Source organism: Tachysurus vachellii, chromosome 3 (genome assembly GCF_030014155.1).
Source record: "Tachysurus vachellii isolate PV-2020 chromosome 3, HZAU_Pvac_v1, whole genome shotgun sequence".
Taxonomy (NCBI): Eukaryota; Metazoa; Chordata; class Actinopteri; order Siluriformes; family Bagridae; genus Tachysurus; species Tachysurus vachellii.
Window position 1 is genome coordinate 21,919,745 of NC_083462.1, and position 18,306 is coordinate 21,938,050.

General features: G+C 37.8%; 1 protein-coding gene across 1 annotated transcript in view; it reads left to right on the forward strand.

Annotated features, from left to right (window-relative positions):
• Positions 1-600: 600 nt before the first annotated feature.
• The window catches only part of cd109 (CD109 molecule), a 30,065-nt gene continuing 12,359 nt past the window's right edge, over positions 601-18,306 (forward strand). Inside the window, exons 1-22 of the mRNA XM_060866278.1 lie at positions 601-677; positions 838-992; positions 3,448-3,476; positions 4,856-5,092; positions 5,166-5,291; positions 6,012-6,051; positions 6,164-6,245; positions 6,580-6,667; positions 6,939-7,077; positions 7,585-7,694; positions 8,781-9,050; positions 9,389-9,478; positions 10,054-10,125; positions 10,290-10,466; positions 11,513-11,665; positions 12,212-12,295; positions 12,379-12,448; positions 13,541-13,643; positions 14,935-15,049; positions 16,466-16,579; positions 17,162-17,374; positions 17,894-18,035. Coding sequence (XP_060722261.1) covers positions 607-677; positions 838-992; positions 3,448-3,476; positions 4,856-5,092; positions 5,166-5,291; positions 6,012-6,051; positions 6,164-6,245; positions 6,580-6,667; positions 6,939-7,077; positions 7,585-7,694; positions 8,781-9,050; positions 9,389-9,478; positions 10,054-10,125; positions 10,290-10,466; positions 11,513-11,665; positions 12,212-12,295; positions 12,379-12,448; positions 13,541-13,643; positions 14,935-15,049; positions 16,466-16,579; positions 17,162-17,374; positions 17,894-18,035 — 2,680 coding nt within the window. The 5' untranslated portion in view covers positions 601-606. The remainder of the gene's footprint in view (positions 678-837; positions 993-3,447; positions 3,477-4,855; positions 5,093-5,165; positions 5,292-6,011; positions 6,052-6,163; positions 6,246-6,579; positions 6,668-6,938; positions 7,078-7,584; positions 7,695-8,780; positions 9,051-9,388; positions 9,479-10,053; positions 10,126-10,289; positions 10,467-11,512; positions 11,666-12,211; positions 12,296-12,378; positions 12,449-13,540; positions 13,644-14,934; positions 15,050-16,465; positions 16,580-17,161; positions 17,375-17,893; positions 18,036-18,306) is intronic.

Below are 18,306 nucleotides of genomic sequence, written 5' to 3' on the forward strand. Positions count from 1 at the left end.
TCTGCAAAATTGTCCCTAGTGTGTGATTGCGTGAGTGAATGAGTGTGTGTGTGCCCTGCGATGGGTTGGCACTCCGTCCAGGGTGTATCCTGCCTTGATGCCCGATGACGCCTGAGATAGGCACAGGCTCTCCGTGACCCGAGGTAGTTCGGATAAGCGGTAGAAGATGAATGAATGAAAAGTTTTTGTTTTGACAGTTTTTTGGGGGTTAAAATCTAATTGAAAAAGCCATTTTCTGAGCGTAAACAATACAGTATATTGTAGTATAAAAATAAAACACAGTATATTGTATACTTCTTTGAGTTGCATTTACACAAATTGATTTTACAAACTTATTCTCTATTTCATCACAAAAAGCGATGAAGCCTGTGTTAGTGAGCCTGAGAACATGTGATATTAACTTAATGTATAAATCTCAGGTAATGTTAAGCGTGCTATATCTGGGTACTATATTCATACAGGTGATATTGTCTCCTTGTTTAAAAGGAAATGTCTAGCCCTTGTCCCTCTGGGTAACAAAGATCATGTGACCATTCTTTATTTAACACAAGAATACTCCCTGAGTTTCATAACAACCAGAAGCTTCACATGAGACTAAGACTTACAATGGAGCTGTTTCGCGTTTTCTTAATGATTGGATTTCTTGCTATTATTGATGGAACAGAAAACCCAGTGAGGTACTGAAACATTTGATTTTTCTTTAGTTAAAATAATAATAAAGTCCACTAAATTACACTCTGAAGGATTAACCTGATATGCAAAAGCTTTGATTTGCTTGTTGTCATCAATTAATTTTTGTTGTGTTTCTGTAATTCCAAGTCCAAATTCACTTCACAGCCCTTCCTACCTGATCTCCGTCTCCAAAATGATTCGTTCTGGTGTTCCAACTACAGTATCCGTCACCATCCTCATCAAATCATCGGTCTTAGTTAAATCTGAGATAATTCACAGGAACAGCAGCCTGGCTCAAGCTCAGAGCATCATCGAAGGAGGTAAAAGTCTTATTAGAAGGAAAGCAGGAACAAGGTGCAATGTTTCTAAAAGGAATTAATTAAATTAGATTTGTATTGCGCTTCTAACAATATAGTCTGACAAAGTCTAAAAGCAGCTTTACAGAACATAAGAAATAAAGTACAAAAACTACTACTACTACTACTACTACTACTACTACTACTACTACTAATAATAATAATAATAATAATATTAAATATAGCTGCAAGCAGCGATGACGGGCCTTCGCACATTTGTTCATCGCTATACGGTGCCTTCCAGAAAACAATGCACGGTGGGCAAGTGCATCAAGTGGGTAAATATCAGTGGACTATTTTATGTTGTTACTGACCCATTTGGGGACTGTAGGTAAATGAAACCCCACATTATAGAGAAATGGGGGCGCTAGTGAGCCACTTAAGAGACACACCTTTGTCTGACCTTTTTGTCCACACTTAACAGCCGACAAATGTGATGTATGTGTCAAATTTCAAGTTAATACAAGCACGCCAAAAGCCTTAAATATGCCTGAAATAAAAGTAAACTTTGACACGATGCCATGGCAACAGTGTTTGAGATATCAAAAATCCGTTCGCAATTTCGCATCTGCAATATCTCTGCGTCATGGTGGCCAAGTCTGGTCTCAATTGCATGAATCCCCTAGGAGGAGTATTTAAAAGTTTACCGCATGAAGCTGACAAAAAATCCACCTTTGTGACTGACACACTTCCTGGGGCCTGTTGGTGGCGCTATACCCGGGACTCACAATAAGCACATCGATGCGATCGGAATCCTTGGCCGAACATACACACCGCGTGTCATCACAATAAGACATTTTTTGCTTTAGATATTAGACACTTTCTGTTTCTCTGAATTCGCCATAACTTTGTCGCCTCGCCATGGCAGCACCGTTCGAGATATCAAAAATCCCTTCGCAATTTAGCAAGTGCAATGTCTTGGCATCATGTTCACCACTTTTGGTGTCAATCGCATGAATTCCCTAGGAGGAGTATTTAAAAGTTCACCACATGCAACTGTTGTGACTGACACACTTCCTGGCGCCTGTTGGTGGCGCTATGTCCGAGATTCACAATAGGCACATCGATGCGATCGGAATCCTTGGCCGAACATACACACCGCGTGTCATCCCAATAAGACATTTTTTGCTTTAGATATTAGACACTTTCTGTTTCTCTGAATTCGCCATAATTTTGTCGCCTCGCCATGGCAGCACCGTTCGAGATATCGAAACTCACTTCGCAATTTAGCAAGTGCAATGTCTCGGCATCATGTTCACCACTTTTGGTGTCAATCGCATGAATCCTCTAGGAGGAGTATTTAAAAGTTCATTGCATGCAACTGTGAAAAAATCCACCTTTGTGACTGACACACTTCCTGGGGCCTGTTGGTGGCGCTATACCCGGGACTCACAATAAGCACATCGATGCGATCGGAATCCTTGGCCGAACATACACACCGCGTGTCATCACAATAAGACATTTTTTGCTTTAGATATTAGACACTTTCTGTTTCTCTGAATTCGCCATAACTTTGTCGCCTCGCCATGGCAGCACCGTTCGAGATATCAAAAATCCCTTCGCAATTTAGCAAGTGCAATGTCTTGGCATCATGTTCACCACTTTTGGTGTCAATCGCATGAATTCCCTAGGAGGAGTATTTAAAAGTTCACCACATGCAACTGTTGTGACTGACACACTTCCTGGCGCCTGTTGGTGGCGCTATGTCCGAGATTCACAATAGGCACATCGATGCGATCGGAATCCTTGGCCGAACATACACACCGCGTGTCATCCCAATAAGACATTTTTTGCTTTAGATATTAGACACTTCCTGTTTCTCTGAATTCGCCATCACTTTGTCGCCTCGCCATGGCAGCACCGTTCGAGATATCAAAAATCCCTTCGCAATTTAGCAAGTGCAATGTCTTGGCATCATGTTCACAACGTTTGATGTCAATCGCATGAATTCCCTAGGAGGAGTATTTAAAAGTTCACCGCATGCACTTATAAAACAATCCAAAATGGCCGACTTCCTGTTGGGCGGAGCTCATAGTTTAGAGCGCGAAAGTTGTTCGGGTCGATGAGATCTATATGCGTACCAACTCTCGTACATGTGCGTACATAATTGCCCGATCTGTGCACCATTGTTTGTTTTTGCATTACAGGGGGCGCTACAGAGCCCCCCTGCCACGCCCGTATTCCAACCTTTGTCCAATCCTAGTGTCGCGCGACTCTGACGTGTGTGCCAAATTTCAAGAGTTTTCGAGCATGTTAAGGGACCCCAATTGGCCAATGTGTGGGGAAAAAAAAAAAAAAAAAAAAAAAAAAAAAAATATAATACTCCCGAGGAAAAACAATAGGGCTTCGCACCATTCGGTGCTCAGGCCCTAATAATAATAATAATTCTTGCTTTTTTTTCCTTGCATTCTTTTTGAAGGATCCACAAAACGCCAAGTGTTGCCTCCTGTGAGTATGATTTATTTATTTCTTCATTTTCGTCTTCTAAATCCATCCCTGTCGAGATGTTGATGTTATAGCAGCTTGGATGTATTAAAAATAACAATGATGCATAACAGAATAATCAGAACGGATTGGACATATCCGTTAACAGCTCGGTGACATCAGTGCTGTTATATGACAAAACTGCAATATTATAGCAGCCTTGTTCAGAAGAAACATCTGGAATATTTAGCTGCAATGATAATATTTTACAATAACAGTACATGAATAATCCTGCACTAATAGCTAATAATTACTTAACTAACTAATAATAAATTCTTACTTAAATATGAACTGATGATGACTTTAGTCATGTACTAATCACAAATCACTACCACACCAGTCTCAGGAATTCATGCATGAATAACAACCACATAAACTACAACCACAAAACTGGATTAATTTCATAATTGACACATAATTGTAATAATCACCTCCTTATAGAAAGTAGAAAAACACATCAATTATAAACACCAATCATTCCATCTCAACCCATTTCGCATCATTCTTCATCCATTTATCTTACATCATTATAGTAGCAGTATGAATAATATTTTAGTAACGCTTAAACAAGACAAGACACTGCTTTCCTGTGAAAAACCTGTGAATATTTTCTATGTGCTACAGGGAATATTATAATTATGTAGAATACATGTTCATTTACACAGCAAGTTCCGGCCTTTGGAATAAGCTTTATGAGTTTATTACATCTGAGTGTACATGTGTGACCATGGAATATACTCTAGCAGAAGAGTTCAAGTTAAATTACCTCTTTTCTGGGTGTTGAGATTTCAGCTCTTCAGGAGTTAAAACTAAACACCCGTGGAGTTAAAAAGTTTACTAACACATTGAGTAAAATTTAACTCCTAACTACAGTTTATTTAAGTAATAACTCTTTAATAGTCTTAAAAAAAAATCCAAAACACTAAAATGGTTTCAGGTGAAAATAATTACAAAAAAAAAACAAACAAAAAAAAAAAAACACAAATACACTTACAGATTTTATTAGACTCCCTCATTTAGAGTAAATTACATTTATACAACTGACCAATTGAGGGTTAAGGGCCTTGCTCAGGGGCCCAGGGGAAGAAGCTTAGTGGACCTGGGATTCAAAATCACAACCCTCTAATCAGCTGTCGAATTAGTTGTTCTTTTTTATATAACAGCACAACATGACCATCATGTATTATTCATTGTTTAATGCAATACAATTAATTTAATTCTTCTTCTTCTTCTTCTTCTTCTTCTTCTTCTTCTTCTTCTTCTCTCTCTCTCTCTCTCTCTCTCTCTCTCTCTCTCTCTCTCTCTCTCTCTCTCTCTCTCTCTTTCTCTCCCTCTCTTTTTAGATCCCTGAGAATAATTCCAGCTACTTGTCCCCCTATAAGCTGGTTGTAAAGGGTTATATTGGACAGACTTTGGTCTTCTCTAATTCCACTACTCTGCTGTACAGCACTAGGAGTGTGTCTATCCTGCTACAGACTGACAAACCCCGATACAAACCAGGCCAAGATGTGAAATTCCGGGCTCTGGTCATATCCCCTGATGGGAAACCGTGTAGCAAACAGATAGACATCAGCATAATGGTGGGTATGAGCGGTTCAGATGTTGTGAATGTACATCAGTAACTAGATCAATCTAATTTTGCTCTCAAATCAGGATCCACGGGGGAATCTGATCCGTCAGTGGCTGGCTGTTGGCACTGTACTCGGAGAGACGGCTAAAGAGTTTCAGCTCTCTCAGAACCCTCCTCTGGGGGCATGGAAAATCATAGCTACAGTCAACGTGAGTGGATTTAGTGGCAGATGTAGATTTTTCATGAATTGATCTGTTTTTTTTTAAAAAAAATCTCTCTCAAGATGTCATATTTTAGCAATTTTAGAAATGAACGCAAAATCACGCCAACTCTCAGATATTCTCAGGAGCTTGCAGTTTTTAAAAACTGCCACAGATTTGGGGCATGACATCATCACATCATGTGACGTGCGTTCAGCCAAAGACTATTGTATATTTTTGTGTCAAACATGAGCACAACTAACGTGGAAAGTAAGTATATTCACTGGTAGGAGTTTAAATGGAGACAAAAAGCACAAGTTGCAAAAAGCATTTAAAGAAAAAATGCCACAGCAATCACAAAAAAGATATATACAGTAAAATCCTGAAGGGACCAAAATATGAACAAAAGGATGTTGCAGAGCTAAAAACAGCAAGTTTAATCTGGTGTCCTTCTGTCCTCGCAGCTGACTCGTGTTGTTCTTCTGAGGTGGTTGTGTGATGATCGTGCTAGCTTGTACATTGCTAAACTGGAGGCTATAAGCTTCTATTCCTTGTTAGCCTTGTTAGATTAGCCTTGTAGCTCCAACCTAAAGACACAGACCTCAGACACTCAGCAGAACTGGTGCTGTAACTGTTCCATGTTTGTCTGTTGCTAACAAATCAGACTGAAATGCTGTACACTTTTCAACACAGTAATGAGTGGAAAAAATCCTTTTATCTTGTTTCCAGGAAGTCACTCAGGAAAAGGTCTTCAGTGTCAGTCATTACGGTAAGATTTTATGATCATGAAGTGATGATGAAAATGTCAATATATACATATACTGTATTAGCTGTACTGAAAGCACTTTGTTGATGTTGTGTTGTTTGGCATGTGGCTGCAGTGTTGCCTAAATTTGAGGTTCTGCTCGATGCTCCTGATGTTGTTTACTATGAAGAGACCCTGACATACTCTGTTACTGCACAGTGAGTCACTCGTTCATCACCGTTAGGCCCTTAAAAAATATACTCTTGGATAGATAGATAGACTACGGTGGCCGGGAAGTGCAAAACAAATTTTTTGGATTTGTTAATGTGTCTTCGGATTTGTTAATTTGTTTTGGGATTTGTTAATGTGTCTTCGGATTTGTTAATTTGTTTTGCACTTTACGGCCACCGTAATAGACAGACAGAAACATAGACACACAGACAAAAAAAAAACAATAAAAAGTTGTCTTACTCTTACATCCAACATCTGTATTTTTTCTGAAATGCATTCTGAAAAGAAAAACCACACAAACGTTCTTCTATTCAATTACAGATATCTTTATGGAAAGCCAGTTGCTGGGAACATGTCAGTAATGTATGTTCATGCCTTCCAAGGTACATTGTATGAAGACTGGAACCTGGTAGGCATCTATCTATCTATCTATCTATCTATCTATCTATCTATCTATCTATCTATCTATCTATCTATCTATCTATCTATCTATCTATCTATCTATCTATCTATCTGTCTATCTATCTGTCTGTCTGTCTGTCTGTCTGTCTGTCTGTCTGTCTGTCTAAAATGCCTGTGCAGTTTTCTGTAAGTCTTATCACTTCAATTCAAGCCTATATACATATATTCATGTGTGTGTGTGTGTGTGTGTGTGTGTGTGATGCGTTTCCCTCTCACAGATTGATGGAAAAGCTGAATTAAGCTTTGATGTTTCCTCGCTGTATCAGAAGTCAGAAGAATACACAGACCAGTTTTATGCAGGATTGGATGCTCGTGACTACATCGACATTAACGTGCAGGTCACAGAACTGCTGACAGGTAAATATTATTATTTGCATTATTAAAGTGTATTTAAATTTAAATAAAACAAGAGTAAATTAAAGTAATAATTAATAATTAATAATAAGTAATAATAAAAAGTAACTGCATAATTTTATAAACCAGGAATTAAAGGAATTAATAAATAACATTTATTTTTCTTATTTAACAATTTAGATTATATGTTGTGCTTTATATTGTTTTATGATATTGGCAGAATCTGTTATTACTGCATTAAGAAAATGTAGCACCTTAAAATAGTAATGATGGAAAAATATTAATATCAATTGATTGATTGCTGCATATATAGATATTTCAGTATTTATTCACATGCTGGTCATTTCATAAATCTGTATTTATATGTTTATTTATGCCACAGATGGAATTATATCATCTAGCTGTACAAAGATTATCACCTACTCAGTCCCTTTTATTTTTTCTAAAACTTTAATGTTAATGTTGTCGTTGTTGTTGTCATTGTTGTTGTTGTTGTTGTTGTTTCTATAGGAGTTACATACAACAACTCTGTTCGGGTTTCTGTTGAGATGTATAGTTATAACCTGGAGTTTCAGCAATATCCGTCCACCATCAAGCCGTCTCTGAACTTCTCTGCCCAGGTTAGTGCAAGACAAACTGACACTGTTGGGCCCTTGAGCAAGGCCCTTAGCAATCACTGCTCCATGGTTGACCCTGTGCTCTGATCTGCACAGAAAGAATTTCACTGTGCCGTAATGTATATGTGACAAAAATAAAGGTTTCTATTCAATGAAACCAACAGAGCATTTTCTAATGAAAACGACTAACGACAGCTTCATTTCCTGAGTATACATAACTTTCATTAAACTTAATTTGATAAAGTTAAAAAACAAAATGGCCACTTTATTAGGAACATCTGTAGTCACCACGTTCGTGAAAATATCCAATCAGCCAGTCATGGGGCAGCAGAGCAGAAAGGAGATACAGGTCAAGGGCTTCAGTCCATGTTACATCAAACATCAGAATGGGGGAAAATGAGATCTTAGTGACTTTAACTGTAGCATGACTGTTGAAGCTGGATGTATGGGTATGTCAAAAACTGATCATCTCCATGGATTTTCACACACAATGTGGAATGATAAGAAAACCATCAATAAAAACATCAAGTGAGTGGAAACACCTTGCTGAATGGAGAGGGCAGAGGAGATACCAGGGCCATACTGAATGGATAATTACATGATAAATGATATCAAAATATGCTAATATTATATTAAATAATTTGTAATTTGGTAATTTGAACCTTAAGATAAGACACTGTGGCTTAGAGGTTAGCATATTTGCCCTGAACCTCCAGGGTTAGGGATGTAATTCCTGCCCTGACCCTGTGTGTGGAAGTTGCATGCTCTCTCCACACATCAGGGGTTTTCCTCTGAATGCTCTGTTTTTTCACCCAGTCCATAGACATGCATTGTAGGGAGAATGGACTCTCTAAATTGTTTGTAGTGTGGGAATAAGTGTGTGTGTCTGTGGAACGTGATGGGGTGGGACCCTGTCCTGGTTGTCCCATTGCCTTGTGCTCCAAGTCCCCTGGGATGGGCTCCAGGTTCCCTGCCACCCAGTGTAGGATAAGTGCTACAAAGTGTGAATGAATGGATGGATGGATGGATGGAACTGAAGAGAACATAATGCTTGATATTAATGTCTTTAATTATATTTCATTGCTGCAGCTAAAACTGTCCACCTATAACAACAGTCCGCTGACTGCAGAGGACCAGAGTCGGAGTGTGACTCTCACTGTTAGTCAGGAGCCTCTCAGTCCATGGATGTTTCCATGGAAAAATTCACCAAAAGCCAGGACCTGGGATTTTATAAACACGTCTTTTCTTTATCCTGAACAAAATATTTCAGCAAAAGTCTTAAAACTTCCCGTTCCTGCCGATGGCATCATCCCCTTCCAGATCGAGCTCTCTGAAAGCGTGTCTACATTAACAATAGAGGTAATAAGAGCCAAGTACGATTCCTGACTCCTGCATTACATTTCCACTTTCTACACTGTTTTCTCACTTTTCAATAGGCTTTTCATAGTATACTGTCTGAAAGTGGCTATCAAATACAAATCAGGTAGTTTAAAGTTTGAATTGAACTCATAGCATGAAACGCAGATTAAGTGGGTGGGGAAATAAAAAACACATGCTGCTATTTTGCCGGATTCCCTAGAAAAAGAGGCATTTTCCTTTCTATATCATCGCATAAACACTAAGGAATTTAGTTCTAATTATGTATTTTATCAGTCATTATCAGGACATTGTGTCATGCTGCAATGTGTATGTTTTAGGCCCAGTATGAAGATGTTCACAAGCGTCTACAGCTGTACAGAAGATACTCTTCTCCTTCTAGATCTTACATACAGCTGAGAAGTAGAAGTTCTCCAAAGGCAAGGCTGATATTCATCTGTATTTTGTGACTGATGGACGAAACCCAGTTTTTTTGCTAAAGTATCTTGATGCTTAGCAAATTCCATATATTCCAAAAATTCTCACAAGAGCCAAGAAACTGGTCAAGAAACTTTGGAGTGTTGAAGTTCATTGGCTGCATTTTGTGGGCTGCTCTCTGGAATTGATTACTACTACTACTTCCTCTTCTCCTGCTTTATATTTATTTATATGTTTTATTCTTTATTATTGAACTTTTTTTTGCAAAAAAATATTAATGATATTTTTGCTTTTCTTTTTGTACCCATTACCTTACTGTAGGTAGCAGTTTCCGTCTTTAGTGTTGGTTCTGGATGCTAAAGGATTTGACGTGTGTACTTGTTTGACAAGTTCATTAGCTCATTTATTAAACCAGAGGTGGCAGAGTTAATAAAAAAACCTCATGAGAATTAGGATTAGGATGAGAGAAGGATTAGGATCACTGGCCCTCTCTTTAGATAATATGTGCCAATTATCCTGGACTACGTTTTGTTTGAGAATACAGATGAAAATGATACGTTTTATTTGACACTTTCAGATTGGGCAACCGTTCTCCATGACTGTGGAAAGTAATTTCCCCTTAACTCAATTCCATTACATGGTAAGTTTTATTCCAGAGGAACATGTATGTGCTTTAACTCAATTCATTCTGAATAGTCAGTAAACAGAATGGGTTTTATTTTGCCTTCTAAAGACAGCAAGCAGTGGACAATTTCTCTATTTCTGTGTGTGTGTGTGTGTGTGTGTGTGTGTGTGTGTGTGTAGGTGATAGCAAAAGGCCAGGTGGTGGCTGCTAGGTCTCTGAATTCCTCATACTTCTCTCTGTCTCCTGACCCATCGTGGGTTCCTCTGGCAAAAGTACTGGTTTACTGCGTCCTTTCAGGTGGAGAGATCGTCAACGATGTGTTGGATGTTTCCTTTACAAAAATCCTACAAAATCATGTAAATATTACATTCACAAGAATTTGTTTGTCAGATAATCTCCACATAATCTTAATGAACAACAGATTAACAAATGCAATAAAGTTACATTTTTTGAAGGAGTCTCTAGTACCAGTAACAAACTCTTTTCATTTTCTGTATTAACTTGTATTAACTTCAAGAGGAAGTTAGGGATTGAGTTTTTATAGATAATAAGGTGTATAAGGGAAATAAAACACTTCAGAATGTGTTACTATAAACTCTTGGTGATATCAGTAACTCCACTTCATGCCAGTCTGCTTAAACAGATAAAAGCTCAACCTGCCATGTTTAACTTCAGAGAAATCTGAGGCTAATGTTTTTAGCATCTTCATATATACATAGTTGACTTCATTATTATTATTATTTATTTATGTTGAAGCTGCTCTTGCATTGTACCTCAAATCTGACATCCTTTATGCTTTTCTAATGAATTACCCATGAAAATAGATCAACATGGCTTTAATTCCAGTGTTCAGGTCAAATACTGTAGCTGGAGTATTACTAGGTTTTACTTTTATAATATTGTACAGATATGCTGTTATAGAAACAAGGTCATCTTCACACACTGGCCCAAGCACCTACCTCTGATCCAAATAATCCTGGATCTGAGAGCTAAATCTCGTCCTTGTTTAAATACGGCAGTTGTTTGTTAAAAGAGATATCATCTTAGAAAAACAGACGAATGATTCGAATAAAAAGAAGATTATTTGCCTTTTTACCCCTGACAGTTCCAAAGCAATGGCACTGGAGACTCCTTTCAAAAAACTACTAAATAAATCTCCTGACAAAAATAATCAGTATTTTAGACTGAACCATAGTGTGTTTCATCAATGTGCTATGACACATGCAGTGAGTTTTGCATGAATATGGTGATCTCAGGCTGCTTTGTAAGTTATTTTGTCAGTGTTAATGTTATTGTTAAAGTTAATGTTATCATTCTTTGCGCATAGCACCAGATTCCTGCTTTGTTAGGCTTGGTTTGAGGGTCAATCTAATAGAAAATGAATACGCACTTTTGACTGCAGGTGTCTGTAAGCTGGGCAAAAGAACAAGCAGAGCCGGCGGAGCAAGTGTCTCTGTCCGTGTCTGTAGCTGAGCTGGGATCACTGGTGGGAATCCTGGTAGCAGACAAAGCGAGCTTGGACTCAGACCGGAGCAATGATTTTACAGAAAAGAGGGTACTTATTCATTCACACGGTACTGAAAACACATTCACAGTTTTTCACATGAACAGGACATTGAGCCATTACATAGACAAAGGAAGTGGGTGTTGCTTTCTCAGAGTTATTGCTTTGCCATATTCTGTCTATTATACTCGCATGAAAACAACAATAATACACACCCAGGAGTAGTTCCCATTTGATTTGGTTCCCACATTGTCTTTGTAATATTAGATCTTAACGACAATAACTCCTATGTAACCCAATGTCCAGCATACACCCATGGCTCAGTTTAGTGTTTCGCTGTTCACAAAGTTTGCACCTTCTGACCTTATAGTACAGATAGACAGGAAATTATTTCATAATTATACTATTCAGAGTGTTTGAGGCTGGTTTCTTTCTTTGAATTGGTTATGCTGTTCCAATAGTTTTGGAGGGGACTGTAATGTGTATTTTTCTTAAGCATAATAAATAATCCACCTTAAAGTATAAAATAATCCACGTTAAAACCTCATGCTTTTTATCTAAAGATAGATCGTTTGAATTGCCTTGTCTCTTTTACAGGTAATAGAGGAACTGGCTACTTACACTACAGATGTGTCTCTGATGGATGTAATGGAAATTAGCTGCCCGTACTCTGTCTTCATGGTAGTAAAAGCTCATATTTGTTACTCGTTTTGTGATTTTCATTATCTATGGAGTGATCAAAGAGCCTGGCTTTCCTTCTCTAGGTGAGTGGCATCACAGTCCTCACTGATGCCAGCTTAAACCCAGAAAACATCTACGCCAAGCCTGAGTTTTGTAAGTCTAATAATTGTAATTATTTAAGTGATAAATACATAGCACAAAATAATACCAAATCCATGCATACATAATGAAAAGAATTACTAAATTAAGTCAGATTATACACTTTCTGACAGCAACAGTGATACTGTGAAAGGAAGATGCTGTCAGTAGACTGGTGGAAAAAAGACAGTACACTCTTTTATTTATTTATTTATTTATTTACTTACTTACTTACTTATTAGGCCCTAAATGACAATAATAACAAAAACAAACACACGCAAAAAATATTTTAATCTTTATTCATTCATCAGTTCCTCTACATCTCTTATCCTACTGGTTAATGGGGTACCTGGAGCCTAGGAATCCCAGTAGAGCTCAAAGGGCACAAAGCAAGGCACAAAGCAGGGTGGAAGTCTATCACAGGGCACAATCACACACACAGATAATTGAGAAATTGAGGTTGTGGTAGCTTAGTGGTTACATCATTGGTGTTCTGATCAGAAAGTTGTGAGTTCAGATTCCATGTAAGCTAAGCTGCCTTAGCCCTTAAGCAACCCTTAATTCCACAGTTGTATAGAATGAAATGAAAAGTAGGTCACGTTGGATAAGGGCACCTAACAAATGAAATACAAATACATTGTTAGCACACTAACTGACAATTTTAGAGATGCCAGTCAGCCCACAATGCTTTTAGGATTGTGGGAGGAAACCAGAGTACCTTGAGGAAATGCCTGCGAACATGCAAACTCCAAACACAGAGGCGGGAATCGAACCCCCATCCCTGTAGGTTGAAGAGAATAATTAGAAGCTAGGTGTAACTAATGAAAAACGAATGAAAAGTGGTGGTTTGGTGTCATGCCAAGTAGAAAGGACATCAACCATGACCTTAGAGAAGCAATCGTTACTACTCATCGACCTCAGAAGGATTAAAAGAAAATCTATATCATTTGAAATTCACTATTCTACAGTTTACAAATAGAAACAGAAAAAAATCGAATAATCTCTAGAAATTCACAGTAAAGTGAAGTGAAGTCTCACAAGTAGAGAAGTAGAAGATGTCTATCAGGAGAAACATCTGATAGCTAACTTGACCCTTATCTTCCACAGCAGGAGACAGACCAGTGATGATGACTTCAGAGCAGACAGACCAGGAACCTCATCAGCGTAGGAATTTCCCCGAAACGTGGCTGTGGCTTGACACCAACATGAGGTAGGAGAAAGAAATGTTCCTGCTTCTTGTTCCTTTTAAATTTGTCACTCAGAATTAATGAGACTCTCAGTCTAGCATTCCTGTCCTTCTGAGCTTTTGGTCACAAACAAACATTACAAAATCTGTGATGCAGTTCACTGGGATGGAAGTACTGTTTGTACTCTTGGCTCAATGCATATGAATTTATCACAGTTTCCTTATCAACTGAAAAATATTGGACTGACATGAAACTCTTTCAGTTTATAATGAATACACGTTTTGAGTAAATATCACATTACCAATGGAAAGAGAGGATTTATTTCATTTCTCTCCAGTATTTTTTATTTTTGTTTGTGATTTTGTTTAAGGATTAATGTTATGTAGGCAAATTGTTGTATACATGCATGATTTTACACTAAAAAACAAAATAAAAGTCTAAGAATGCTATCAATCTTAAATACTCACTTAAAAATCTCCATCCACTTTTCACATGCTAGATTTCTCACCTGTTTTAATTATTTGCACATGTATTTTTCCATGGGAACTAGATTTCATTTCCAGTTCCAAAATGCTCCACTATCGTTCACATGATCTCCACGTATTGATGTGCAAAAGTCTTGGGCATGTGTTATGAAATGTGGTAAAGATGCCTTTAAAAATAATGAATAGAAATATTTTCTACATGAAATAAAACTTTTTAACATACATGACAGCACTAACTAAGCAAAGTCAGTATTTGATGTGATATGCCTTTGTTTTTACATCAAACTGTACGTCAGTAGTGGCAGATACACGTTGTGTCTTTTTATATGGAAGTAGCTTGATAGTTAAGGTGCTCGACTACTGATCATAAGCTGCCACCACTGGGCCCCTGAGCAAGGCCCCAACCCTAAATGTAAGCTGCTCTGGTAAGGCCAAATGCCATAAATATAAATACATAAATAAGCTTTGAAGATAATAGAGTTTATTGGAGAATCTAACAGTTCTGGGGATTTTTTTTTATTCATCTATTAATTAATCTTTTTATTACTTTTTATTTAGTCTGGAAAAGTAATGTTTGAGTTAAATGTTTTTTATTATTATTATTATTGTTGTTGTTGTTGTTGTTGTTGTTGTTATTATTATTATTATTATTATTATTTTCCCAATCATTCAGTTAGTATTTTAAAAAAATACATGGCTTAAGACTTTTGCACAGTACTGTAGACTTTTACATAATATGTGATTTTTTTCTTAAGGACTGTTGTGTGGTGAAGTGACAGTACATTTACAAATAGACACAAATTACATGGCAGTATTTTGTGTGTTCCAGTGACTCTACAACAGCAGAATTCACTCTCACTGTACCAGACAGCATGACCTCGTGGGTGGCCACAGCCTTCGTCATGTCAGAGAATCTGGGTTTGGGGCTCAGCGCTCCTGCAGAGGTAATGTGCAGAGGTAATTATAGACTTGTATGGAACTGTAAATATAAATTCAGTGACACTGAATGTAGTGTAAGCAAAGTTCCTGGCAGAAACTGCAGATCTCCTTGGTTTTTCACCTACAGCAGTCTCTTGCGTTTACATAGAATGAGTAGAAGCCTTTATTTTGTCATAAATACATTACAGCACAGTGAAATTCTTTCTTTGCGTATCCCAACTTTGGAGGTTGGAGTCAGAACACAGGGTTAGCTATGATACAGCACCTCTTGAGCAGAAAGGGTTAAGGGCTTTGCTTAACGGCCCAACAGTGGCAGCTTGGCAATGCTGGGGCTTGAATCCTGATCCTCTGATCAACATCCCAGAGCCTTAAGGGCTTGAGCCACCACAGTTCCAGATCGGTTCAGAAACAAAAATCGCTGAGACAGTGGCAGTTCTGTGAGCAAAAACAGCTAAATGGCCAGATTGGTTTGAGCTTTCAGCAACTCAAATTACCACTAATTATGACCATGGTGAGCAGAAAAGCATCTCAAAAATCTTCGACCCTTGAGGTGTATGGTCTACGACAGCAGAAAACCGGGTTGGTTCAACTGGGTTCAACTCATAACAGTCAAGAACAGAAATGTGTGGCTTCAATTGGGCACAAACTTACCCAAACTGAACAGCTAAAGATTGGAAAAATCTTCTCTAGTCTTTTCCCACTTTTGGTTCTGCTGTTCAAGTACACTGCCTCTCACAGTGACAATTTATTTTCAGTTAGAGCTGGTGACTTCCTGGCGAAATGAGCGACAGCTACCTTTAGTGACTAGATGTGGGTGTGTGCAGCGATTAACTTGTAAATATGGAGCAACTCAGTGTAGAGACAGTGTATGAGTGAAGACAAAGTGCACACACTGCTTCTCCTTCATATGATGCAGATATACAATGCTGAATTTTAGACACAAATGCTAAATCTTGCTCTGGACTGTTTAGTTTTAGCAGCAAGAAAAAAACTAATTTGTTGTCAAGAGGAATGCTTCTTGAATGCTTAATGCTTTAAAATTATTGAATCAAATTCTGGTATATATATATATATATATATATCAGAATAAATATGTTTTTTATTCATGCCAATTTAGTAGTTACTCTTACACAATTAATGTTCGTCATAAATGTCTGAGTTCTGTTACTTGTTATTTACAATTATTGCAACTTACATAAAATATATATTCTCTGGATTTCCTCATCTGTACCTTGAAGGACAAACCACTCATAACTGTTCTTATTATGATGTATGGAGTAGTTTTATATAAGATTTCAATAGATTTACATTATATGCACCTTTAATAGAATTTTTTGAAAAGCATTATTATGAAGCACATATTATAAAACAAATGCAAAGTTATAAAGTCTTTTGTTGTTAGTGTCAATTCTCTTTTACAGCTGCGTGTATCCAAAGACTTCTTCGTGTCGTTGAATCTCCCGGCTTATCTGATCCGAGGTGAGCTCTTGCTCCTGGAGGTCAGCCTTTTCAACTACATGGATATGGACCTGGAGGTAACTTTTCTGTCTTCCTCATCAGCTTATGTACTAAATTACTGCAGCATGGTAATTTATCAATGTGGATGAAATCATCCGATTTTTTTTCGGTTCATAAAGATGTGCCAAGGTTATGGAATAAATAACCTGCATGATATATAAATAATCAGAGACTAAGTGGTACAAAGCAGCTGGAATTAAAGTGGTTAATTATTTAATTGATTCCTCTCATGCCACAGCTATTAGACATTTTGAGTCAATTTAGATGTACTGTGTAAAGTGTCAGTTTATGCAGTGTCCTTCATATAAGTCACTGTCTAAGCTGTTACTAAAGAAATGATAGTGTATTAGAATATTAGAATAAATGATTATAAACCTGGCAGATGATCTATAGTCAGAATTGATGTTATAAAATTAAATACTGCAGTTGAGGTTGAGGAGACCTACCAGAGCTTGGAAATGTAGAATTTCAGAGCTTAAGTAGATCACCGTATTACGTCATAGCCTTCTAAAAACTGGAAGTAGATGAAACATTGCTCTTGCACAACTATTCTGTTTTTTTTCTCTGTCTAGTTCTCTATATTTCTTCCTTTTTATCAGGTGCTACTGACAGTGGATGAGAGCAGTATGTTTGAGTTTGTGACCTCGGCTGCTGATCAGTTAGCAGGCGTGCGTCATGTGTCTGTAGGGAGGCAGAACACCGCCATGGCGATGTTTGCCATCAGAGCCACTCAGCTCGGTCAGATGCTCATCTCCATCAGGGCCATGAGCTTCTTGGTCTCGGATATAGTCTCTCAGACTATCTTAGTGAAGGTGACTTCTCTCTAGAGTCTTTTTTTTTTGTAATTGTAAAAATGACACTAATTACTCACAGTTAAAAAAAACCAACTAGCATTAACTGTTCCATGAACCATTGAAATCGTACCAGGATCGCTAAGCAGATGAGTTGTATGAGAATTATCTTTGTGTATTATCATACTGGTATCTTACAGAATAACCTCCACTTTACTAAATAAATCTAAATAAATGCAGGCTTTGAAGCAAATCTCTCTCCTTAACAGCTGTATCTCTCTCATCCGTTGTGAAGAATAACAAGTTATTCAATTTTTGAATGAAGAACAGTTGTCCACATTATTCTCCCTGGGCTTCTCATGTCTTTTCAATAAACTTGGCGTCTTTGTATCTGACCAGATGAAACAGGTCCGCAACGTCATCATAAAGATTTACTGTGTGTCTTAATCTCTTGGTATGCATACAGACCAAAGCCGTCTGCTTGATGAGCACAAACTCGGTAAAGACCTAATGGAAACGTTTACCCATTCATGTTTTCAGCCAGAGGGGAGGGAACAGTCGTTCACTCAGACACTCTTCCTAGAGTTTGACCCAATGAAGACGTCCCTGTCCAGAGAGGTGGAGTTTCATTTCCCTTCATCGGCTGTTCCAGGCAGTCTGAGAGCCCAGGTCACTGCGGTCGGTATGTCAGCTCTATAAACTCTCTTCTCCCTGACGCACGACTCAACCGTGACCAGATTACAATGACAAAATCAATAACAGTTTGTTTGCTTGTAAAATACAAGTGCACACCAAAGGCTAAGTGAAGCAAAAATGCATAAAATGGTACTTTGTTTTCAATTGTTTTGCTTTTTATTTCTTTAGACATTTTTTTGTTACTTGCAGCTGAAAGCAAGATGAAACAGGGCAATACAGTTACTGCAGAATTGGCTTTTTTGGTCTACCTTCAACAT